Genomic DNA, 26,323 nt, shown 5'->3' with positions numbered 1-26,323 from the left:
GGTTGTCTTGATTAGTATCCAAATTTGTTGAGAAATCATTAGTTATCCTCATGAAAGGCATGTCGAAGATGACAAATCTTTTTCCGTAAAGTAAGCTATAAATGTTCAAAATTACGACTAAACAATGCATCATTTCCTATTGAATTAACTGAGTAGCTTGCAACCAAACATTTATTTTGTATCTAATAATTTTTGCAAAAAAGGCTCGTGTTATTTTATTATGAAAATCAATCCAACCACATTTCAGTACACTATAATAGTGTGTAGTTTTTCTCTCAAAGTAAGACCTAACATTTATGACTCTATGACTCTTGTGGGTTAAGAATTTGAGATATTGTCCTTATCTAATTAATATGACTTATTAGAATGCAACAACTATTACGAAATATACATTTATTGATATACATGGTCTAATGAGAAGAATGAAGGTGATTGACTAGGAGATAATCGATTTTGAACTATAGTTGTGATTGCTGTCCAAAGTCTAACGAGAAGAATGAAAATTGATACTCGGGTTAGATTTTATGGATGCTTGACATCCTCTATTTCACATATTATGCTATTGGTATTTTGTTCAATGCAAAATTTTTTATTTTAAAAGCACAAGTTAAAGTCAAAAGTTCTTTTTAACATCTATAACCACGAAGGAAATCCTTTTCAAGTTAAATTTAAATTTTCACTAGTGAACCATGTAAAATAAAATAAAATAAAATAAAATTTTAATTAGTTCGAAAACTCTATATAGGGTTATTCACTTATTCTGTATCAAAATTTAATTTTCATTAAAAAGCAATGCTTGGGTCCAATTAAGGAACCAAAAATTGTTATGGTAAACGGTGGAGACCAATTCAGCAAGGATTTGAAGAAGAAGAAAAACCAGAACCCAAATTGAATTTAATTAAACAGAAGACCAACAAGACGACAGACAATCCAACAGCGCGACACCTTACCTTCCCTCTTTAATTAATCAGCAAAACCAACGCAGGCAGTTAGCTATGGCTAGCTGCTAGTTAGCTTGAACCTTCAACCTTCAACCCTCACCCACCCAAGCCTCTCTTCATCAATTCCAACGCAGACCCATTCAGAACAAAACACAAACAGTTGGTGGGAAATCGAGCTAGAAGCGTAGTCAGAAGGTGGCGGGCCTGGCTGTGGTACTGGTGGCTGACTGGCGGTGACCTGTGATGCTGCCGGCGGTGGCGGAGGCGGTCAGAGGCTTGAGTTGGGTGAGGGTGTGGGGCGCGGGAGGGTGTGGGGTCGGGTGTTAATGGAGACGTTTTCCCGTTCTTACTCTTTTCTGGTGTGTTATTATTATTCCTTCTTTGTGAAAAACAGAACGTGAAGGGGGAAGGTACGTTTGCGTAACCACCACCACACCAGTTCAATTATTTCGCTCACCACCGCACCATCAGCGTTTCGGTTTCCAGCTCCTCTCAAACCCATCCTTTGTTTATTTCCCGTTCCCTTTTCTTTTCTTCCATTGATTGATTGATTGGTTGATTGATTGATTCTATCCCTTTTATGTTTTGCGTCCATGACGGTTCACGTTCTCTGATCCTCCTCCACACCTTCTCTTCCGTGCTTTAATTTCAGCCTCTTCTGTTCCGAGTTTCTGTTCATTTGAGATCCTACGAACGAGCACCGGAATCAGACATTTCCAGGTAAATTTTTTGCTTTCTTTCTCAGAAACTCTATTTCTGGGCTTCTGGCTGTCGGGTTTGATTTGGGTCAGCTTGTGTTTCGCCAGAGTCGAACGATTCAGCGCGTTTGAGGTAAGTGGGTGTGCTTTTTGTGGTGTTCTGTGGCATAATCTTAGACGCGATTTGAATCTTACCCTGTTCGGATTTTGTTTGTCAAATTGAGGGGGTTAGATGACATGGGTGGTTGCTTGCTTTTAAAATTTTTGATTGTCTGATATGATTATCCGAAGAATCACTCGGGCTATCTTCTATTTGATCTGGGCAGTGTTTTTCCTGCAACCCTTTTAGTTTTTTAAGGTTGTAACGCCAAATATGCAAGTTGATTTTCTGCATATCATATATATGTTTTGTTTGTCCATTAACTTTCCTTTTTTGTATGTGGATTAATAGGATGAGACCCTTTTTCCAATTTATATGGAGTTGATCATCTGTCTTTTTTCTTTCCCGCACTTCTCTATATATAGTTGTTGCTAAATTTTGACATTATTTCTTTTTGCATATTATTTTTAGTGCTGCAACATGACCTTTTGGATGATCTACCAGAGACTTGAGCCTTGAGTTTCTAGTGTTTACGTGATAAATGCACATGATTGAGGATTTTAGACCAAAATCTGATTAAAATTCTGGGCTTATTGTGTTTGTTTTCATATCGTTGCTGGCATGTTTGCTTGTGCATGTGTACCTTTGTGCATTTACCTTCTTGTTAATGGAAAACAACAGATTGAAAAAAAAAAAATTTAAATTTAGATCAAGGCCAGAATATCACTGCCATGAAAATATACCTCACTTTTTTTTTTTCCTTGTAGTAAAATATTTGGCAGTCTCTGTACAATTCAATATGCTGGGCTCAACTTACAAAGACCCTAACTGCCAACTGCTTGAGGGCTACTAAAATTACATACATGAAAATAGAAATAGGAATCTAAGATGCAGTTTTTTGGCTCGATTTTGTAAGTTGGAAAACCTCTTTTTCAATATCAAATCCTGTGTCCTGTGTTTCTGGATTCATAAATTTGGTAAACTCAATGGAATCTGTTTTGTAGCCCAATATTTCAATAATATTGAATAATATATTCAGCTTTGTTTGTAGTGCTTCCTCTAGCCTGTGCATAGTTTATAGTAGCATCTGGACTATTTCACCATGCATTGCTTTTTTCCATATTTTAAAAAAATTTCCCTTCTGCTTCCATTTTCATGCCCTTCATTTCAGGTTACTTAATTGGTAGCTGCCACTCATGTCCCTTCAATGTCTTTGGAAAATGTTTGACAACATTAGGAAGAAAAAAACTTAATGAAATAGTTGCTATTAAGCATATTTCTGACATGATTAAAGTTTTTCTTTATTTTTGTTTTATTATTATTATTTTAACTTTCTGTTGGATTTTGAGGGCCTTTCTAATCCTAAGGAATATGAGAATATCACATTAGACGCAACAGCCTCAAGGCTTTTCTATCGTGAAATGCCTTGAAGCAAGCCTTGGGCATGGGTGTTGCATAATTTCGGAACATTGTTTAGGAACTTATGTTGTTCTATTTGACTGGACTGTTTTACTGTATGAAGGAAGAACTTGTCTGCATGTCATATTAGTGTTTCTTAGAAATTAGAATCATTTGAGGTAATAGCAGCTTGTTATGCTCAAGATTTTAACTTTGTACTCGTTTTCTGCAGGTATACTCTTCCTGCCTAGTTTGCTTATTTTTCAAGAGAAATACTCCAAGGAAAATTAGGTTTTACTCTCGTAAAATGTTGGGAGGCAACAACAGCAATCCTATGCTTCCTGTCTTTTTGGATCAGAATAATTTCCCTTTTCAAAATAATGCCTCAAATCAGCTGCAGTTATTTGGAAATCGTGAGTTTCCTGCTCATATTGTTGAAAAATTAAATTCGGTCAATCTATTTACCATGTATTTGCCTTTCCATGGTGGTGCATATTCTACTTTCTTTTTTTTTTAATTCCCTTTCCCATTCTTGAATGTTCCTTTGATTATCAATGTGGCATAAATGTAGATTTACAGCTTGATACAATTACAGCACGTATGTTGAGGTGCTTGAACTTTTATTTGAGTTGCTTTCCATGTGGTGAAGATAATTGGGTTCAGTTGCCTTTCATAGTCACTAGAGTCTATAATGATTTTATTATTATTTTTTTCCCTTTTTTGGCAATTAGAGATGACGATTCTTTTAAAAGTTGACTCTGGATGACTCACCAAGCAATGATGGCTAAACTCCTTTAAAGAACAGAATTTTTTTTTTTTAAATTTATAATTTAATTAAGAGAATAAGTTTCAGGACTACTGAAAGTCAAGGAATCTATAGTTGGCCTTTACACTGCTCCGAAGTGAGGAGGAGAACTTGCATGGAATGGGAGTTTCACATTGGATTCACAACAAGCTAGTCTTAACGCACCACATCAGCCTTTTTTATGCGAGTGAGACCCACTTGCAAGAGAATGTTGGTCCCACTTATGTAAAATGTTGTACAAATGGGATCCTACTTGTATGAAATATGCTAACAGAGTGCAATGGGATTGGTGCACTGGAAATCTTGCGTGGTGCCCCTATTCCATGTTAAATGTTTTTCCAACACCATTTGCGCTTCCATCTCTTTCCCTTTTTTTTTTTTTTTGGTTGTACTGACTGGAAATTTCATTTAAATTAAAATTATAGGAATGGAGAACAAAGAATTCTTCTGGGTAAAACAAGCTGAATTGGGGCAACAAAATATCAAGAATTGACAAGTCAAAATAATAGCTGAATGGACACCTATTTTCATATGAGCTGGATATAGAAATGTTGCTGTGATCCACTCCCCTAGAGTAAGAAAGGTTGAGAGATGTTAAAAGTGACTAAATGGGAATCTCTTTGTAGGCTTGTACAAATATTAGCAGCTCCTTTATTCTTAGGGAAACGTTTGGTTCGTGGCATCAAAATTCCTATGGAATGACATTCCTAGGATTCTCATTCATGGAATGGGATGCTTGGCTCATAGGAATGTTTTTATTTTATTTGTATTGTGAGATTCCCAGGAATGTACACTTTTTTCTCATCAATGTTTGATTCAACATGGGAATTAAAGATGACCATTATACCCGTGACATGTGTATAACCAATATATGAAGAATAATTATATTTTCAACACAAAAACCTACTAAGATAACATAATTAAATCCACGTCCTAAAAGTTTCAGCAGTCATAAATTTAAAAAATTTAACACTTAAATAATCAATTAATAAATTATTATTTTAAACATAATAGTAGAGTGATTATACCATATTGTAGGGGCATTGTTGTTCAATGTGCCAAAATAGTGGGTAATTTAGTAAAAAAAAATAGGATTCTTTTGGGAATGGAATTCCCATGAAACTTATCCTGGGGGTGGTAATAGGATGCCCATGTTTTGTGGGAATTCTTTCATTCTCAAGAATGTGAACATTCCCGTTAGGTCAAATTTCCATGCTCCCACAAACGTGGGAATGAGATGTCACGGGCGTCACATTCTTAGGAATCTTGAAAAATATTACGAACCAAATGCTCCCTTAAGTGTCTCTACCCCGCAAACCTGGACTAGCCCACAAATTTGAGCGTGGGCTTTCAGATTGCAGGACATCTCACTCGTAAGAAGAGCTTTTGGTAGTAATGGTGAAATTTCCATTTCAAACAGAACAAGTGCAAGGTCAGTGGTGATATCCTTTTGGTAATCCTACTTTGGAACATTCATGATATGTTCATTTTATAGGTATTATTAAAAATATATGCAACATGTTTGTAAATCTTTCAAAAGCACACATTGAGGCTTAAGACAACACCAACATCTTGTTTTTTTTTTTTTTTTAGAATTCTTTTTTGGATAAAAGAAAAAAATATTATTAATATCCAAGAAGCAGAGTGCATGACTTAGTGAACAAGAAGTCCTCCTCAGATGAGAGTGCATAAAAAGTAAAAATGCACCAAAGAAATAAAAATAATACAAGTATTAATTACAAAAGCTCTGCCTTCCAATCTCTTATGAAGTCAGATGACGATAATTCCTCCCCAAAAAATCCAAAAGATTTGCACCCAAAAGAAAGTGAGGAAAGTCGCTCTATCCCATAATTGCCGTGAGCTGGTTGAGCATCCTCTGAAAATCCTAGCATTCCTCTCGATCCCCAAGGACCAAAGGGTGGCGGAAATAACCACACTTCAAAGAGCTCTACCATTTCTATTGTTTCCCAAATTCCTAAATTTAATTATATAATAGCTCTCCCACCTTTCCCAGTGCCACCCACTATTTCCCTGCATATGAGAGGGCTTTCCAAAGCTGCGATGCCACCCTGCAAAGTACAAAAAGTGAGTCTTCATCTCATTGCATTAATAACACATGATGCACATGTCAGGACTGAGAGCCCTATAGGGCCTTCACCTTTGAAGCAAATCACGTGTTAATCTTTTCTCGTATTATGGTCCAGACAAAAGCTTGAATCTTCTTGGGCACCTTAGCCCTCCAAAGAATGTGGTTCCAAGGAAAAAAGATTAGGTGAATTTTAAAAAGGTGCTAGAGAAAGGATTTAGAAGTGAACATACCTGATGAATCACCCTTTCACACTCTCATCCTCACTGTGGAAGGAAGATGTTGGTCCAACAAAGAAAGAAGGATAGCAAGCTCATTGACCACCCCCTCATTGAGATTCCTATAAAATTGGAAATCCCAAAGAAGAAACCCCATTCGAAGAAATGAAGGAGCTGATGGGAGCATTATGTAGCAATGAGAGCTTAAATACGAGGAACCTTCAGCTCCAACAAGGACTCCCTCACAACAACATCTTGTTAAAAAATTATGTTCCTTCAATTAATTTTGGTCATGGAAGGAAATTTACGAGAACTGCATGTTTTTTTCCCCCCTAAATTTCTAGACAAGGTAAACATTAAATTCTAAAAGCTTTAAAAGGCCCACCTCTTTATATTTGGAAGCTGCAATCTTCAGTTTCCAAATTGCCGAAGTTTTATCAAAATTTCCATTTCCCATCATCCTCGAAACAGTAACTGCGGTCAATTTTCTCTTACAAAATTTCATCAAAATTTTCATGAATCATCCAAAATTTTTTGAAATATCAAAATTTTAGACAAATGTTGTGGAAAATTTGACTGTCAAATGAAGTTTATTTGAAATTGAAAATTGAGATTTAAAGCTCTCATAATTGGAATTTTGTCTTGATGAATATTTTTTTTCAATTGAAATTAGAGATTATTACAAGAAGGATAGGAATGATAGCTCTAAGGCTTTTGAAATGTTATGCTAAATTGAATATAGATATTTAACTACAGAATTTCGTTTAACCTTGTGTGTCTAAATTAGTTGTATCTGCTTAAGAACTAATATCTAATTTATTTATTAAATTTTATTTATATTGATTGAAGATGTGTTTAATATGGTTCTCATTTTACAACTATTGTACCTTATACACCATGTATCTGTCATTTGGCTATAAAATATTTTTAGTACTCCATTTTCCACAATCATTGAAATTGTAAGAGTGGCCAATTTTCTATTTATAAAATTCTTGTCAAAATTTTCACAAATCATCCAAAAATTGTTGAAATATCAACTCTTGAGCAAAGTTTGCCTGAAGTTGAAAATTGAGATTTAAAACCCTCAAAATTGAATTTTTTCTTGATAAATGTGTTTTTTTTTATTGAAATTAGAGATCATTATGGGAAGGATAGGAATGATAGCTTTAAGAATTATGACTATCAAAAAGTTATGCAAAGTTGAATATAGATATTAAATTCAGAATTTTATTTATCCTTTTATGTCTAAATTAATTGCATCTGCTTAAGAACTAATATCTAATTGATTTATTAATTTTATTTATGTTAATTGAAGATGTTTGATATGGTTCTCGTTTTACAATTATTGTACCTTATACACTGTATTTGTCATTTGTGTATACAATATTTTTAGTTCTACGAGTACATTATTTTGTTTATTAATAATTAGTAAGTTTCCTTAAAATATTCTTTCAACTAATCTCCATCATTTTTAAAAATAAAAATTAGAATTGTAATCAACACCAATATTTCCATCGAAACTTCTGTATTTTTCAAGGATGAAATTTTAGCCGAAGTGTAGTGGAATTTTTTTAATACATCAAAGCATAGCCATTGATGAAATTTCTATGTCTAACATATACATAGGCTTTAAAACTTCTGGGAACTCCAGCCCTGCCATAGAGATGAAATGGACGGTAAAATAAGCATGCTAGTGTAAAAATTCTTACTAATTGGCTTTCACAACTGAATAAGGTTTTTGTAAACAAAGAAACTATAATAACTTGAACTTACGTATAACTGAAGTCTCTTAGGGGACATCCCAATCGTTAGAGTTTTGGAACTTTAATGTTATAGGTCTCGTGTTTGACCATCGGGGGTATGACATAGGAGATGAGTTTCCATCGTGTAGCCTAAGGTCTAGTGCCCAGTGGGGCTCCAATGGACCTAAATGAAAATATATAAATGGAGTCAAATATAATACAGCAATGGACAAAAAATTTAGCCGTTTGAAGTTTCCTAATGAATATGCTTTGATGCATTTAAATACATGAATGTCGGAGGCTCTAAAAAGGCAATAGGAAGGCCAAGAGGAAAATGGATTGTTGTTAGAAACCATGATGATTTTATAAATATAATGGTTTTAGGGAAAATATGGACACTGCCAAAAAAGGACTCCCTGTCGGAGACCCAAGTAGTTGCTAAGGTTTGCTTCTGTCTAATACATGGATATGGTTCTTTTGTTTAATACTGTATAAAGATATCCTGATTCTGGGGTAAAAGTAGTTTGTCAATTTTTGAGAATGTGTGTTTTAAACCATGGAACTTAGGCATTTCCTTTCTATTTGCTTGTTTCTATATTGTTCATGCTTTTCCTGGCTCTATGCCATTCACGTGTAATTGAGATGTGTTAATGGTTATTTTAGTCTTTTAGTATCATTAAGTGTGTTAGTGTTATGTTAATTAGTGAGAGTTAGTAAGGGTATTATGCTCATTATAATGTATTTGATATGTATTATAGATAGAGGGAGAGACCTATCTTTGTGTTAGGTCATTCATTTAATAAAAAATCTCTTTAAGATGCATAAAATTTGGAACAAAATTGGAAAAATGTGCAGGCCAAAGATGTACTAATATTACACTGGTAGAAAAATGTAAAATCTTGAAGTCATGAAGAATTTTACAAGTGCTATTATTGTAATTAATATCATAATCGTTAGTTTTATCATTGATATCATTATGGCATCATTGCGTATATTATTATTGCTGTGTTTAGTTGTGTTATGAATATATAAGTATTCAATACCTTGACTTGAGATTAGTTTTTAAGTGGACCTATGCTCATTAATCAGTAACACATGACAAGTGTGTCTAAACCTCCAGCCACATGTGCTAAATCTTTTCCTTGGTGTTTTATTTACCCAAGTTTATAGCATTAGCAGCCAACTCTTCTACTTCAGAATGCATAAAAGTTGAAAAATGATCAGAATTCATAATGGGAAGGAACTCAACAAAAAGGAGCAAATAATTGAAGCGCCTTTCAGGCAGTGGAGATTTTTCCATTGAATGGACTAATAGTTGTGTCCAACCTGGGAAAATGAATATGGATTTCATTTATATATCCATATTCCTGTTGCTATTGTGTAGATTTACTAGGGAAGTTTTGAATATTGCTATGTTTCTATATTTACTTGTTAACTGCATTACCATCTTTCTGTTTTTTCCAGTAGCATAACCTTTTGTATTGATCCATATCGTAGAGATTTGACTCTGGAATCAGCTTCCAAACACTATCCTTTACGCTTCAAGTTGTTTTTTAATTGCTTCCATGCCTGATCCAGTTCAACATTCTACAGTTGAAACTAATCTCTTTAAGATTGACCAATGAACTGTATTTGTGTTACAGTACCAGCTGGATGTAGTGTTGATCCGGTGAATTACCTTGGAAATGAACATAGCACTCCTATGCTTCGGCCAAATAAGCGAAGCAGAGATGCAGAAGATATCTCGAGGCAGCAAAAACTTCAAATTTCCTTGAATTATAATAATATTTGTAAAGATGAGGCTGACCGTTCGGCAAGTCTTCCTAACCAAAATCCTGTATCAACTGGGTTAAGGCTTTCATATGATGATGATGAACGCAACTCCTCTGTCACTTCAAGTGGAAGCATGACAGCTGCACCATCAATCATCTTGTCACTTGGTGACAGTATTGGGACTGAGCTTGATCGGCAGAAGGAAGAATTTGATCAATATATCAAAGTTCAGGTGAGGCTGCCTTTGATCATCAGTAAACATGAATTATTTTGGTCTGCCACTAATGGTTTTTCATATTGTAGTTTGGGTTTTAAAATATACTTTATTCGTTTTAGATTGGTAGGCAAATTCATTCGTGTTTTTCTTTGACCCCAACTTCACTGCAAAATTGCACTCTGCAATATGTTGTGTTACTTTATAAATTTGAATTCTTTGTGGCACTGATGAATATTCAATACTATCACTATAAGCTGATCTAGGAATTTATTTTGTCAAAATTTCTAAACATGGATGTGGTGGTTTGGTGATGTTGGACCAATGTTACCTAGAACATGGATCGTTCTGGTACATTGAATGGGAAAAAGATCATGGTATGATACGTGCTCTAAAATGTGGAACATTAGGGTTACTTAAATAAAAAAGTGTAACAGCACTTGTATACTGTTAGAGTACCACTCACCTGAAAACCCAAGTTGTTAGGTTGTAAGCCAATAATGTATGCTTTAACACACTCCTGCACGTTTAGCCCGACAGCACTGGAGAGATAAACACACGATAGATACACCCATTACAAGGAATACAACAATTTTTTAAACACCACACAATAAATGCAGGCAACAAGGCTAGAACCCAGGATCTCCTAGTAGCCTGCTTTCATACCATTTTAGTTTACTACTTTACCTAAAAGCTTAAGCTGTTAGGTTGTGAGCCAAATAATGTATATCAAGCTTTAACACTCCCCTGCACGTGCAGCCTGACCGCACATGGAGGGATAAACACACAATAGATACACCCATTACAAGGAGTACAACAATTTTTTTAAATACCACATAATAAAAGCAGGCAACAAAACTATAACCCAGGACCTCCTGGACCAGCCTGCTCTAATACCATGTTAGATTACCACTTTACCTAAAAGTTTAAGTATTTAAGTTGTGGACAACAATATACATCAAGCTTTAACATATATTTTGGAAGGGCATTGAGGTGTTTCTAAATGCAGAAGAGATTTTCTATTGTGGAATAGATTAATAATGATAGAAATAGACTTAATGTGTGATGATTCCCCACTTTTAACATATAAACGGTTATGTGATGTGAAAAACATTGAATTAAAACTTTGGATCAATTGATTTTGTTCTCCTGAACAAAAATGTACTACGTTTTGGACTTTTGTATCAATATGTGGTTTGTTAGGATCTTAGCATTTTCTGGTAACTATGTGCTCCTTAGACAACTCACAAATGTAGTACACAAAACACAATACTCTGACAACATATGGTGGGTTGTTTAACATAAGCATGATATGTGAAATCTTACCTCCACATTTGCTGAGAGGCTGTTTTGCGATGTAAACCCTATGGCCTTTGTGGTCTTTAACACATGGCCCATTGTATAATAAGTTTTCTAAATTATCTATAGTGGCTTTATTGTTGTTGCATTGCTTTGAATTAATCTCGACTTCTCTTCATACAGCAAGATAACTTAGCAAAGGGAGTGAGGGAAATGAAACAGAGACACATGGGTTCTTTCCTGACTGCTGTAGAGAAAGGTATCACTAAGAAGTTACGGGAGAAGGATGTCGAGATAGAGAACATGAACCATAAAAACAGGGAACTGGTTGAGAGAGTGAAGCAGGTAGCAATGGAAGCTCAGAATTGGCATTATAGAGCAAAATACAATGAATCAGTGGTAAATGTGTTAAAGAACAACCTCCAACAGGCAATTTCACTGGGTGCTGAACAAGGGAAGGAAGGATTTGGGGACAGTGAAGTAGATGATGCTGCCTCATACATTGACCCAAACTACCTGAGCATTCCAGGTGGACTTGGGAAATCGGCTTCCAGAAGTTATCAAGGCTTGAAGGAGCAAATGATCTGCAGAGCATGCAAGGCCAAGGAAGCCTCCATCCTGTTGATGCCTTGTAGGCACCTATGTCTGTGTAAGGACTGTGATGGGTTTGTTAGTGTTTGCCCTGTTTGCCAGTTGATGAAAACTACTAGTATTCCTGTGTACCTGTCCTGATTCCAGATTGTTCAGGTAAATTGGTAATATTTGAAAATTAGTCACCCTTTTGTATGTGATCCAAGCTGGCATTTTCATTGCCTGAAATTATGAGTTGTATGTGGAACAGCTAGTTAGACTTCATAAATTGAAGTTTGGGTGGTTTTTCTTGCAGTATTACTACTTGATCTCATTCCATATTGTTCTAATTTGCTGCTACAGCATCAAAATGTCCAAATGAACAATACTTTGCTGCTTTCATATTTGTTGGGCTTTGTTTCTTATCTGTTGCTTTTTGCTGCTTACTCTTTTTGTGGCAGCATTCCCTTGGTGCCTGGTGGAGCATGACTCATCATCGGATGATGACGAGAGAAACATCAAACATTAGTGCAACCATTCCATGTTTCATGTGCATTTGTTTTGTGGTGATGATTTTTGCTCACTCTGGGTGTCAAAATGATATATGCAGGACCATCCAATTCAGTAATTCATAAGCAAGCCAACCAATCCCAGTGCCTTGGGAACTAATGACACTTAAATATTTTATCACTGGAATTCTGAGATGGGGCTGTTTGACCTGGGAAACAAGTGGTTGAAGCTAATATAATTCTCCATGTTTGAAGCCTCAGCCCGTGCAGCTGGCATGGATAAACCTTAGGCCTACCATTTCAATTGATTTCGGCAGGAAAATTGTAGACACCATTAGTTGTGAAAGTATATTTTTTAAATTTTTTGTTTTTAGTTTGTCGAAAAATAATAAAAATTTTAACTTATTTTTTAGGTTTTCAATTTTCATATTGAAAAGACACAACATAAAGAGCTTGTTTAGTTGTACAAAATAATTTGTTATTTTTATTTTGATTTGGATGTGTGTTGAGTAACAAACAGATCTAAAAAGTAATTAAAAAAATTTAAAACATTTTCTTAATCTTTATATATATTTTTTAAAATTTTAAAATAAGGTGATAGTTTTGTAATTATTTGAAAATTTTAAAAAAATGTAATACAATTTTCTGAAGAAAATAGTATTTTAGCTTTTTATAATTTTTTATTTTATTCAAATGCTGTAAAATTAAATTTTAGCTAAAATTTTGATAACTTTTTTTAAAGTTAGGATTAAAAAAAAAAAAATTCACTTTCCACAACTAAACATACGCTTAAAATTATTAAGCTCAGCAATTTCACATTACAGCCACAGGGCCATAGAAGTGAGCTCAAAATCAAGAATTTACCAAACCGAAAAACAGTCATCCAAACTGCTTATTACGGGCCGGCTTGAAAAGGGAGTTGGACCCCTCTCACGGGCACTTTAAGCAGTTGATGGTCCTCAAGATATAGCCATATAGGATCCTGGTCTCTCCTTATTCTCTGTTAAAGTAAACTTGATTTAATGAAGGCAACCCAAAATGCATAATTTCTTTTTTTTTCAAATAAAAGATTGGAAGTATATAAAACATTTATTGACATTATACATGTTACAAAGAAAAAATTGTACGTCCTAAGAGAAACATTTACATCATACATGAATATAAAATTTAAAATGCAAAAGGATTTAGGGAAAAACCCCAAACATTATAAATTAGGGTTTATCTTTCTAGTGTAATTAACACAGGAAGTAATGTGATGGAACTTGTAAAAGCCATCCATCTGAGGGAGGCAGCAGCACCAGTCAAGGACAAAAATAATCAATGGGGATTGGAACCAAAGGCACTCTCGAATCCAGATGTTTTTCTCCTTTTCTGAACTCCATCATATTCTTCTTCTATTGTCCACCCGTGTTTTCTTCGAGGCAGGCTCGGTCTCTAAACACTTGCTACTGGAATGTATCTAAAACAGATCAAAAGATGTATGAGTTTTCAAATTGAACTGTTCAAGAATTGTTGGAAGGAAATGATGCAGTGGTGGTTTTATCACCTTATCAAGCCTCTCCCGAACCAACTGAACTGTCTGATTCATTGATTGGGATGGAAAATAATCCTGAGATCAAACATGAGAAACAGCATTCGTGAGTCACATAAAATTTCACATTGGTAAATTTCAACTTATATATAGATCTATGGTGCAGGTCAGAACAAATACCATATACGGTCAGTTAGTCATTAGCCACGGTTTTGATTTTGGGGTTTGGAACTCGACCGTGTTTTGGGATTGGGGGGGAAGGGGTTTAAAAATCTAGAGCTTGTACATGAGAAGTTCAAAATAGTAAATTTTAAGAATGCGTCACTATAAAAACCATGTATTTCCGTCAAAGGCCTGACAAGCATCATGCTGAATTGCTGACCACATTAAGTCTTTAACTGGGGAGATCTTCCCTAGGAGTTTATTATCAAACCATGCTAAAGATTCCAGGTATTAGTGAGTGACCTAAAATATTAAATACCTGGAATCTTTCTTCAATCAATGAATCGCAAACTAGAGAAAAAATTTCAATGTCACTGTTCAATCAATTCCAAATCTAGCTTGCGGTGAGTGAAAAACTCCCAACCCATTCTAGGGATCCTAGCCATCTCCATGGGCATGATGATAATATCATGAAACAAGCTTGTTCAGGGAATTGTGCTTTTGCCTATGACCACTTGTCTTGTGTACATGGGATGGGTGATCAATATGTAATAGGAGTATAGTTTTATTCATTGAGGGTGATAATGTCTTGGTGTAAAATGGGAGTATGACTTCTTGGTCAATTTGGTGTTTCCTAGTGTCAACTGTCAAGAGTTAGAATAACATAGAAAGCTCCTTAGAATTTATAAACGTGTTCAGTCCACTTGCCTCTCTTGCTAAACACATGTTGCCTACAAAGATGTTAGTTATGAATTGCGTTGCTTTACAATTTACACCATGATTCTCATTTGCTTACATGAATGCTTATTGATTCTACTTACCTTGTATTCGATGGTTGTGAAAGTGTCCTAATGGTAAACTGCAGTATACTTTTAGCTAACTAGTTAAGAGTAAACAACAACAACAATAACAAAACCAAGCCTTAGTCCCACTAAGTGGGGTCGGCTATATGAATCATTTCTCCGTCAATTTATGCGATCATGAACCATTTTTTTTTATAGATTCAAGGATATTAAATCCTTACTCACTATCTCCTCCCAAGTTATTTTAAGTCTACCTCTACCACTTCTATTGCCCCCCACAGTAACTTAGTCACTCTTCCTCACAGGTGCACTATGTGGTCTATGTTGCAAGCGTCCATACCATCTGAGTCGTCCCTCCCTTATCTTATCTTCTATAGGAGTTACACCTAACTTACCACGAATATGTTCATTCCTTAATTTATCTTTCAATGTTATACCATTCATTCATTTAAGCATTCTCAACTCGGCAACTTTTACTTTTTGGATATTATGTTTTTTCATCGCCCAACATTCCGATCCATATAGAATAGCTGGTCTTATAGCTGTCCTATAAAACTTTCCTTTCAATTTTAAGGGTATTCTACGATCACATAGCACACTTGAAGCACTTCTCCATTTTACCCAACCTGCTTTAACTCTATGCATTACATCATCTTCAATTTCTCCTTCAGCTTGCATAATAGATCTAAGGTACCGAAATCTACAAGTGTTATTTATTTTTTCATCATCATATATCGACCACAGTGGAAGTCGAACCCACGACCATTTGATCCGACCTTTTAACTAATGTTGCACGACCTTTCACAAGGTGTAAAGTGTTCAGCCAATGATAACAAGGCATGATGAAGATAGGAGGCACATCTGATCACATTCAGAAGAGACGACAAAGGCAGCCATGGAAGAGACGAAGGGATGAGGAGAGAGAGAGAAAGATAAGGTTCTGAATGAGGCTAGGCAATAAATCTATTGCCGACTGAATAAGCCGCATTATAAGGTTATTCAGTGACATTCCCAAACAACGTTTGGCTCACCTAATGCTGATACAATAAGAGACCAGCCCAATGCAGCCATTTAGTGCAAACAAACAGCCCTAAAGCCAAAAGTTGGTGTAGGTTTGGCTGATGCTCCAGGCAGGCACACATGCATATTGCATAACATCTATCCCATTAATATATTTTAGATGACATGGGTAGCACCTAACTGATTAGCAACTTCAGGAATGGCATTTTAAAATACAAAAAGTTTCTCATGCATATGAAAATGCCTCCACCTATTGTTATATTGTATGCATGAACTACCAACCAAAATTTTTCAACAAAAGACTCTGACAGGAAGACCCTTTCTCCCAATAAAAAAAAAAAGTCATCTCCCTCCAGGTGCAGTTAGAATGAAAATTTTCAATTTCCAACTTAAAAACAAAAATTATTACTAAATTGTCTAGTGTCATAGTACACCTTGCATTTTGATTATTAAGATACCAAGCCTAAATCTAATAAAGTTTGATTAATATTTATTCTAATTTTTTCAAGAAACTTTTTTCTCATGTATACTGAACTTTTCTAAAACAATTTTGTAAGAAAATATGAACACAGTATTTTTTTAATAAAATAAAAAATATTAATTTGAGAGACGAATGAAAAGGCAAAACAAAAGGGGGACAAGCAGTCCACCAAAAAACCAAAAAGGAAAAAAAAAAAAAGGACCAAAGTATTCCAATCCTGTTGGATGTTGAAAGGAATTTGCACATGAACTCAGGACAGAAAAACAAAAAGATGAAAAGAACAGCACTATATCCCAACAGCAGATGAAAAGGGAGGAAATCATTTCTGAAATCCTAGCATTTCTCTCCAGCCAAACATACCAAACACCACAAAGAAAGCACAATCTCACAAAATATTGTACAGTTGTACTACTTCCTTCACCCAAAACCCTAATGTTTCAGACAAACATAATCTTGTACTCCTTCCACCCCAAATGCAATGTTTCGAAGAAACATCTCCTACATAGATTTCAAATTTTCTTAACAATACTAAAAAGTGAGAACCTCCAAGCCATAGGGCAATGCAATCAATGCAAATTGCCATGCAAGAAATATAAATAAGCAAAAACGTAAACCATCCCATTGCAACCCAACAAAATAAAAAACACCAAATTAAGCTATAAGATTTGGGACAGAATTAGTTCAACTACTTCCTTCACCCAAAACCCTAATGTTTTAGAGAAACATAATCTTGTACTCCTTCCTTCACCGCAAACCTAATGTTTCGAAGAAACATCTCCTCCACAGATTTTGGAGAACTTGACTTTCTTAACAATACTGTGCAAATTGCCATGCCAGAAGTATAAACAAAAATGTAAACCATTCCATTCCAACCCAAAAAAATAAAAAACAATAAGTTAAAGCTATGAGATTTGAGACAGAATTAGTCCTAACCCTATTCAATCTGCCCAATTCAATCTCAACATGCAACTATATGGGCTAAATCAGTGGGTAACAGATATCTCATTAAATGAAAAAAAGTAACCATAAAAAGATCTCTCATCACTTCAGAAGTAATCCAGAGGGTGAAAAAAAAGGGAATAAAAAAGAAAAAAAATGCAAATATAAAGAACAGTAACAAACCCTGTCAGAAGAAACTGTTGTCATCAAAGAATCTTTGGCATGAGAAACATGTTCAAATTCACCAGAGTTCCTGCAAGAAGATAAGAAAGTTTATCCTCTGTATTGCCACCAAAAAGCTTTACCAGGAAAACGGCATGAAGAAATGGACTAGACAACAAACCATCTTTGGTCAGAGTTTAGCTGTTGGGAAACAGAATTTATTTGTGAGGGAGCTGCAACCCATGAAGGCTCAATCGCAGTACCTTGGATATGAACTGTTGAACTTTGGGATCTTCCAGCTGATATTATGGAGTTAAACATGTACATGAGATAAATGATCACTAACATTCTATATCTGTATCACTAACATTTCATTAAAAGATGGGGATTTCCCTCAAATCAATATCGGAAAATTATTGTTAGGAGTTTGCCCTGCTACATGAAGAAACTTACGGTTCAATCGTGGCAAAACTTCTGTTCTCCTGCATTCTAACTTCTCCTTTGTGTCAGACAGGCTCTCAAAATGAGGAGCATATAAAACTTGCAGTTGGTTACCAAGGAAAACATACTCATCCAATTTCCTTTTTGCGAACCTAACCAAGCAGAATATAAATCACTCAAACAAGTCACACTAAATATAGGTACATCAGTACATGTACCTAAACAAGATGCTGAATATAAAAAATACATGGAGGACGTACTCTAAACTGGTTGCATGAAGTTAAATACTTTCGAAACACTAGAGAGAAACATAATATAATTCACCTGGCATTGCTGACCTTATGAAATTTGATCCAGTAAACATCAGTGAATGGCTCACAGTCCTCTGCGTCCATTGGTTTACACCTGCAGAAGGTAGAGATTATCATATTAACATAAACACGGATGTTGTAGGCGGCTACATAACTCATCCCAGGGGGGAAAAAAGTGGAAATTCTATGTGGCATCAAAATTTTTCTATTGCAACTTCCATAAGAATGAGAATCATAATCCCCCAGATTAAAAAATCCCCAAAGGTTCACAAAATTATCAGTGAAAGGCCGCTACCCACCCAATACGTAATGTAGCTAAATCATCATGAGAGAGAGAGAGAGAGAGAGAGAGAGTTACTCTTCAACGTCTCCATACGATGAGAACAATTTCAACAACTCATCGCCGCATCCTAATGCTGGAACGTTCCTCACTACCAAGTATCTGTCAGACACGAAACCCAGTTGGGTCTAAATCGCATAACAATGAATTCATTTCGAAATTAGAGAGGGGAGAAAGTAAATTAGGGTTTGGTGCAAACTATGAAATTCAGGGGCTTTTTCTTGGGTTCTGGTTCAAGGGGATTAGGGTTCTTTGGATCGAAACGATTAGAGAAATAATGAGAAGGCCACAGCACCTTGATTCGTCGCAGACGGTATAGACACGAACGGCGGGAGGCTCGTCTCGGTTGCGAGGCATTATGGCGGAATTCAAAAATGACGTGAACTTGAACTTAGACCTGCTTCGTGAAATTCAACAGGGCATTGCACGCCCCTGTTCTAACTTCTGAGAGACGAAACCGTGCAGAAAAAATTGCTGGGAAAAGTTAATTTGTGTTTTTTAGTTTTGGGTAAAATTAAAAATTTAAATTTAAATCTATTAATAATATTAACCTTTGGCTAGCTGACCGAGTTAATCATTAAGTATATGTAAAAAATAAAATAAAATATTTATTTTTAATAAAATATTTTTAACTTAAATAAATTAAATTAAATATATTGGCTGATCTAATATTTTGAAAACTAAATAAACTTAATCAATTTTCGAATTGAATGACTTTGGATCAATTAATTTACATAAATATGATAAAATAATGTTACTATTATTTTATAATTTTTTAAAAATATATAAAAGTTAAAAATAAAATGACGTCAAATTAAGTAAATTAAATTAAAAAATTTAGTGTAATATCTTGAAAACTGAATAAACGAATTAGAAACCTAAACGATTCTTGAATCGAACGGTTTGCCAGTCGATCACTTTAGATCAATCAATTGACATAAACATGATAAACAAATTTTTATTATTATCTTAAAAACGTTTAAAATATACAAAAAATAAAAATTACAAATAAATTATAAAAATGTCTAGTAATTATAGTATTAGCTTATTAGACGTAATTTAATAAAAAAATTAAATGATTAAACATATCATAAAACAAATAAAACATAATTGAATATTTTTAAATTCAAGTAATCTATCAACCATAATGCTAAAAAAAACATTGACTAAACTTTTAAAATTCAAACTTCATAAATTAAAATTATAAAGTTGAATGTTAGTTGTTCTTCGTATAAAAATGAGTGCTAAATAAATAACGAACACCTAAATTTATATTAATTGATTAACCTTTGATCTAATCAATTCACCAATCTTTTTAAATTTAACCAAGTTAGTATATATCTTATTTAATATGGATTCAACTAGATTCAGAAAACAAGTGACAATTAAACCAACTGGTTGATATGAGTCGATTTTTAAACTATATTTGAATTTTTAAAGATGTATTTAGTCATTAAATTTGCATTTAAATTGTTTATAATAATTTTTGGAACAATAAAATTATTTAAGTATTTTTCTGAATTATTAAATTATTTATCTTAGGTATATTTTTTTTTTAAATAATAAGTTAATTATGTTGTCATATTTATGTCAACTAGTTGACCCGAAGCAATCGGGTGGTCAACTTGAGTGTCCAATTTATTTATGAGTTCAATTCTTAAAACATATTATACTTAAGTGAGTAATTTTTTTGACTTTATTTATTAAGTTAATATCATTTCTTAAATCTATCTAATAACAAGTGAATAAAAAATGATAAAATTATCATTTTATTCATTTTTCGTATACACTTAACGATTGACTAACAGTCAACTAACGGAAAGTTTATCTTGTCACTAAATTTAAACCTCAAAGAATTTTTTAATAGTTTTCAAAAACACAAGGAGTGGAGTGTCATTTTCAGAAAACTCAGGAGATGTTGCCAGATTTTATCCTTTAGCTTTTAAACATAATTTCTTTTTTGGGCACAACAGACTATTGCTAAAGTGCTCAAAAGTCGTAGGTAAAAATGATACTATGCTCTCGCAACTGCAACTACATTGTTTTTAAAGAATTTCACAACTTGCACACTAAAGGTCGGCTCGATAAGAGTAATAGTCGTTCATAAATAAGTTATTGACAAGGTCAATTATGCAACTTTGATCTCATGTTTGAAGAAGTTTTGAATTTGAAATTATATTGAATTAAAACATGATGATTATAAAATTGTATTGAAATTTATCAAAATCCACCGAAATTCAATTTTAAAGTCCAAAACTCATAATCTCAAAAACTATTGAGTCAAAGTTGAAGATAAATGGGTTTGATTATAGGATTCGTTTGAACTCATTTAATAGGCTTGGATTAGGTTCATGTATAGATTAGTTCAATAAGGTCAAATTTAAATTAATAGACTAATTGTAGGCTTAAAAAAATAGGAATTGTTTGGTGGTGGACTTATTTAGCTTAAATCTCACAACCTTAAATTTAGTGATAAAACTAATGCCCAATGCCAATAAGCTAATTTAACAAGGGGGAAAAAACTTGAATATAGTATTAGTAAAATTTATTTTTCACCTTTTTGTCTCATAAAGTCATAAGAGTCTCTCGTCTCTCAAAGTGATAGGTTTCAAAATAGTTAAATCATTCGTGAGTATTTCAGTAACTTGGCTCAATAAAGGTTTGTGCTTCATTCATTTGTATAATAAACAAACTTGAGTAAGTATATTGAAATTCAATGTGAACTTAGGTTTAGTTTAAACTTGATTAAAAATTTAGTAAACAATCTTAAAGTAAGGCAAAGCTTTCCTTGCTCAATTCGTTTGCATTGCTATTGGCCTCACAATTTTTGTGATGCCTATATACTGAAGAAAATTTTAGTGCAATAATTTTCGTTACTTAAAAACTTTGACATTGTGTTTGAGATGTTGAATTTGAGAGGTTTAATTTTAGACCTTTGATTTGTATTTGGGTGAATTTTGGTCATAATGAAGTATAAAATCATATTGAAAATTACAATAAATCGGTGATGGCCGAAGGAATTACGTTAAATGGTGATGGAAAAATTACAATAAATCGGCGGACACAGCTCAACGCAGCTCTAGCTTGCACCAATTTGCACGCGGCACCAGCTCACACACGCGTCTCCTGACTCTAGCTACTCAACAACTTCTTACACATCAGCTATGTAAACCAAATTTCCTTTCTGATTTGTTAGTTCCCAGTTCCCACTAGCTGCGAAAAACATGTCTGCTAGTCTCTAAAGTTTCAACAGAGACAACATTCTGTTAAGACCGGAGGAGCCCATAGGTAGGCTTGATATACATAAGTGAACACCAGCTTGACCCAAAAGCTTAAGCCTATTGGGTTGTGGGCCCAACCATGTATATAAGCACCCATCATCCACTCATTTTTTCCAATGTGGGACAAACTCACAAGTGAAATTCTCAACAATCTTCCCATCATTTGTGAGTTCCAACTGCTCCCCCTTGAACGGAAATCGTCTCCCTTATAGGAGTAACCCTAATTCCCCAATAGTTGCTCAAGTAGGCCTTACCACTAGCGCCTTACGTGCCTCGGATTGCATTCAACGTGTCTCCAAACCAATCCTACCTCTTACGTCTTGACCCTATTCGGATCCATCCCCACGCTAGATGATCCTTATTGGCCTTGGCCACATACTTGGTCCTCCAACTATTAGCACGTCAAGAGAATTAGCTTCACGTGTCGACTTTTCACGATGTCGCACACCTAGAGTTACGAACCATCTTCTCTAATACTAATTGTTAGGACCAAAGGGGCCCATGGGTGGGCTTGATACACATGAGTGAACACCAACTTGACCCAAAAGCTTAAGCCTATTTGGTCTTGGGCCCAACCATGTATATAAGCACCCATCATCCACTCATTTTTTCCAATGTGGGACAAACTCACAAGTGGAATTCTCAACACATTCTTCAAGGGAATCCAAAGCTGATGCAAGGCATTTTCAGCTCCACCAATCCCAGGAAAAAGTGATAAGAGGTTAATTCCTTGAGGGAAAATGTCCTACACTGAAAGATGATAGGCGACTGTATCAACTTGAAATCAATTTTGTTGTTTGTTAGAGGATGCTAAGGATAAGCAAACATAATAATCTATCTATTCCTACATGAAAGGAGTTGGCAAGGCCTTTGTATCTGTCAGTCATACTGATTCCACCACCCCTTGTGTCTACCTCTTGGAATCTTAGGTCAGCAAACATAATAATCCATCTATTCCTACATGAAAGGAGTTGGCAAGGCCTTTGTATCTGTCAGTCATACTGATTCCACCACCCCTTGTGTCTACCTCTTGGAATCTTAGCAAGACCTCCATTTCATGAAGTTCTACAGGAGCGACCTAATTTTGTCCAATCCGAACCAAGCTTCAATTCTTTTTTGATCGAGAGCATGAAGGCTACTAGTTTTTGGTTAGTGGCAATGCTTCTTGTATAATGTGCAGTGGTTGTGGCAGGAGAGGGGACCTGTTTTGGATTGGAATGTAAGAACTCGAACCGTGATAAATGGGTTTAAATAAATAAAAGAGGGGCAAATTGGGAATTTGGCATATTTCATCGATGAAGCCAAATTCGTTGACGAGGAGAAGCCGAGGAGTCTTGGAAAAATAGGTGATCTCAGATTCGTCGACGAGGTCACCAATTCGTCAACGAAGTCAGTGAAAGATTCTTTGACGAGAACACCATTTCGTCGACGAATTAGGCCGGGTCAAAAGGGCTATAAATAGAATATTATTTACTTCCAAGTTAAGAAAGTTCAAACATATCTCTCTCTTTCTCTCTAGAACTCTCCTTAGTCTCTCTCTCTCTAGATTTCTTCGCCGATCGTTGATGGAATTGAAAATCTGAAGTTACCACGAGGATTGTGGAAGGATTCTCTACAATTTCTACGGATCGGAATCTCGTTTCGGAGATTTTCGAGTTTCGACGTAAAAAATAGAGGTAAGGCTTAGTTTTCAATTCTGATTCGGTAGTTTTGTAGTTAATAGTCTTGTGAGTATATTCTGTACTGTGATTTGTAGGTTTTGGAACTCAGTTCGCTGTTTAGGAGTCTTGGAGTTCGGGATTTGCTTTCGGGGAAAAGGTAAGGGGAACTGTGTTTATATTGGTTATTTTTAAAATCAGACTCGGTGGAATTGTGGTTCAAGGTTCTGTGTATGTTTTGGCTACTCATTTGGGGGGGGGGAGGGGGATCTAATGGGAAAAACTATGGATTTTTCATTATTATAGTTTTGGGGAAAAGGGGGCGACGGGCTACTTCCTTGGTTTTGTTGAAAACCGAGCGTATATGTTGATTTATACTGGATTATTGGGATGGTCGTGCCTTGACTTGTTTAAACTGTATTTTTTTTGGAAAACCATGATTTAGATTACCAAATGGGTGTGGTTTGTTTGGTTATATGAGCATGCATGTGTAACGTCCCTCAATAAAATATAACATAATAAATAAATGGTCGACCCGAACCCGTGGGTAACGGGGACACCTGTCATACACAGCGAAATTTCTAGCAGCAATAAACATAAAATTCCAAACATCCATCCATAAAAACATAATACCAGAGCTTTTATAACATTATAATACTGTACTTCTGTACATATCCATATACATCAAAATATCTCTAGGGTGACACAAAATAACTCTAACCCTAGTACAAATCTTACCCTCCTCACGGGGTAATCTCACTAGTCTCAACGGCGGCCTTGACCCGCCGGTCTCTCAGGGGCTACTGAAAAATATATTAATGTTGGGGGTGAGACACTTCTCAGTAAGAGAAAGTAAACTAAATACAGCTATGTGACAACATGAATATTTAAAGTGCTTATACATATACAGTACATTTCATAACTCTAGAAATAATCATAATATCATGCTGGATAATCATGTATTTTCATATTCGTTAATAAATCATAACATACATAAACATCTGTTATAACTCGTAATACTGAAAATCAACCCAGGATGAATAGCTAGCTAATGTCATGTATTACCTCCCATGACGGGTTATGCAGCCCGAAGGCAGGACCTGACAATGGCTGGCTGACCACTGCCGAATCAAATATGTCTGTAAGTACGATGGGTCCGCCACACCCTGGTCTGGACTGCCAGGTGGACGTCCACACTCTACTGAAAGCCACATCGACTATCCATCTCCCATCCCCTCGTGGAATGGTTAGCACTAATACGGCCTCGTGCCAAATCTGATCTACCCATAGCTACGGTACCGAGCTCTTGGTCTGAACTAAAGTAACATCCTGGTTGCAATAACATATATTACATGAACATATGTAACATCAACACGGCCTTGTGCCGAAAACATAGATATGACCTCGTGCTAAAATCATAGTAAATATATATATGGTCTCGTGCCAATAACATAAATACGGTCTCGTGCCGATAACATAGTAATATGGCCTCGCGCCGATAGCATAATAAATACGGCCTCGCGCCGATAACATAAATACGGTCTCGTGCCGAATCGTTTCAGGTATTTACATTCTAAAAATAACTCTTTTATTGTAGTAATCGGGAAAAATAAAATTTAAAATAATAATAATAATAATAAAATAATTAAATAAAATAAAATAATTAAATTAACAAGTAAAATGAATAGTATGATAAGGAAAAAATATATTTATATATATATAAATAAGTTATTATGATATATATTTAATATATAGGTTAAAGGTATATATATATATATAAAATGTGAAAACTTCTTCAAGAAACTTTACTTTAATTAATGTTTAGTATGATATTAATATATATATACACACATAATGGTGTGCAAGCTTCTTTAAGAAGTTTGCTTAGATTTTTTTTTTGAAAGTGCTCTCTCTCTCTCTCCTACGACTCTCTCTCTCTCTTCGATTCCGAGCCAGTTTTACTCCGAATCGACAAACCGAAGCCACCACGACGCTCCTTGCGAAGTTCTCTACAAGTCAATCGGAGTGGATCGTTAGGGAAACGAAGTTGGATTTCATCCCAAATCTAAGGTAAAGTTTTATACTCAATATTTGAATTTTTGACAGTTGAAGAAAGTGATATACGCGTAAAAATACTGAACTTTAATACTGAAAATTTTCATTTCCAGGGGTGTTGATTAGGAACGTTGGGAATCATCCCTAAATTGAGGTAAGGTTTTTTAAGCCGAATTTGACTTAGTGGTAGTTATAGAAAATGTTGTACGTACGAAAATACTAAACTTTAATTCTGCGAGTTTTCATTTTCAGGGTGTTGAGTTGAGAACCTTGTGGGTACGAGAAAGATTTTCTTAGGAGCTTTTCAGGAATCAGGTAAGGGGATAAACTAAGCTAATTTTGTTTTGAGAAAATGCATGTATATATATGTAGCATCTGGTTTCAGGAAAAATAAATATATTTATATATATGATTTATATTTGGAAAATACTGTTTAAATGATGATATGTTGAATATGTGAAAAATTAATTTAGTGTGGCATGAGTATAAAAATGTTATGAAATACTGTTTTCTGGGAATGGGGACGATATGGATTTTTATGATGGAAAATCGGCGTACGGGCCGAGATATTTATATATATATATATATATATATATGTGATTTGCTTGGCGTATGGGCCGTGCTATGTGGATATGTTTGCCGGCGTACGGGTCGTGCTATGTGGATGAGATTTGCCAGCGTACGGACTGTACTATGTGATTTGCCGGCGTACGGGCCAAGCTATGATAAAATGTATAATTCCGGCGTACGGGCCTATGATTTTCATGAAATATATATATGTGAAAA

At 34.9% G+C, this 26,323-nt stretch overlaps 2 protein-coding genes across 7 annotated transcripts; one reads left to right on the top strand and one right to left on the bottom strand.

The window, feature by feature from the left end:
- The first annotated feature begins 896 nt into the window (after positions 1-896).
- Positions 897-12,824, top strand: LOC131144442 (probable BOI-related E3 ubiquitin-protein ligase 2). Of its 5 annotated transcripts, XM_058093105.1 has the most exons (6): positions 897-1,351; positions 1,594-1,661; positions 3,370-3,550; positions 9,632-9,993; positions 11,458-12,021; positions 12,306-12,824. In XM_058093105.1, exons 3-5 carry the CDS (start codon positions 3,445-3,447, stop codon positions 12,004-12,006), a joined length of 1,017 nt encoding a protein of 338 aa, XP_057949088.1. In that variant the 5' UTR covers positions 897-1,351; positions 1,594-1,661; positions 3,370-3,444; the 3' UTR covers positions 12,007-12,021; positions 12,306-12,824. The 5 variants fall into 5 exon arrangements, with proteins under 5 accessions (XP_057949088.1, XP_057949087.1, XP_057949084.1 ...); XM_058093104.1 differs by having other exon boundaries at positions 897-1,772; XM_058093101.1 differs by having other exon boundaries at positions 898-1,661.
- A 599-nt stretch (positions 12,825-13,423) lies between these two features.
- Positions 13,424-19,016, bottom strand: LOC131145120 (uncharacterized). 2 transcript variants are annotated; one of them, XM_058094205.1, is made up of 8 exons: positions 18,839-19,016; positions 18,562-18,645; positions 18,217-18,297; positions 17,905-18,044; positions 17,633-17,750; positions 17,473-17,542; positions 13,900-13,962; positions 13,424-13,812 (listed from the first exon to the last, which is right to left on the bottom strand). In XM_058094205.1, exons 1-8 carry the CDS (start codon positions 18,898-18,900, stop codon positions 13,735-13,737), a joined length of 696 nt encoding a protein of 231 aa, XP_057950188.1. In that variant the 5' UTR covers positions 18,901-19,016; the 3' UTR covers positions 13,424-13,734. The 2 variants fall into 2 exon arrangements, with proteins under 2 accessions (XP_057950188.1, XP_057950189.1); XM_058094206.1 differs by having other exon boundaries at positions 18,231-18,297; positions 18,839-18,978.
- Between the last annotated feature and the right edge of the window lie 7,307 nt (positions 19,017-26,323).

Source organism: Malania oleifera, chromosome 12 (assembly GCF_029873635.1).
Source record: "Malania oleifera isolate guangnan ecotype guangnan chromosome 12, ASM2987363v1, whole genome shotgun sequence".
Lineage (NCBI taxonomy): Eukaryota > Viridiplantae > Streptophyta > Magnoliopsida > Santalales > Ximeniaceae > Malania > Malania oleifera.
Note: the sequence above shows the minus strand (reverse complement) of the source record. Positions and strands in the feature narration are given on the sequence as shown.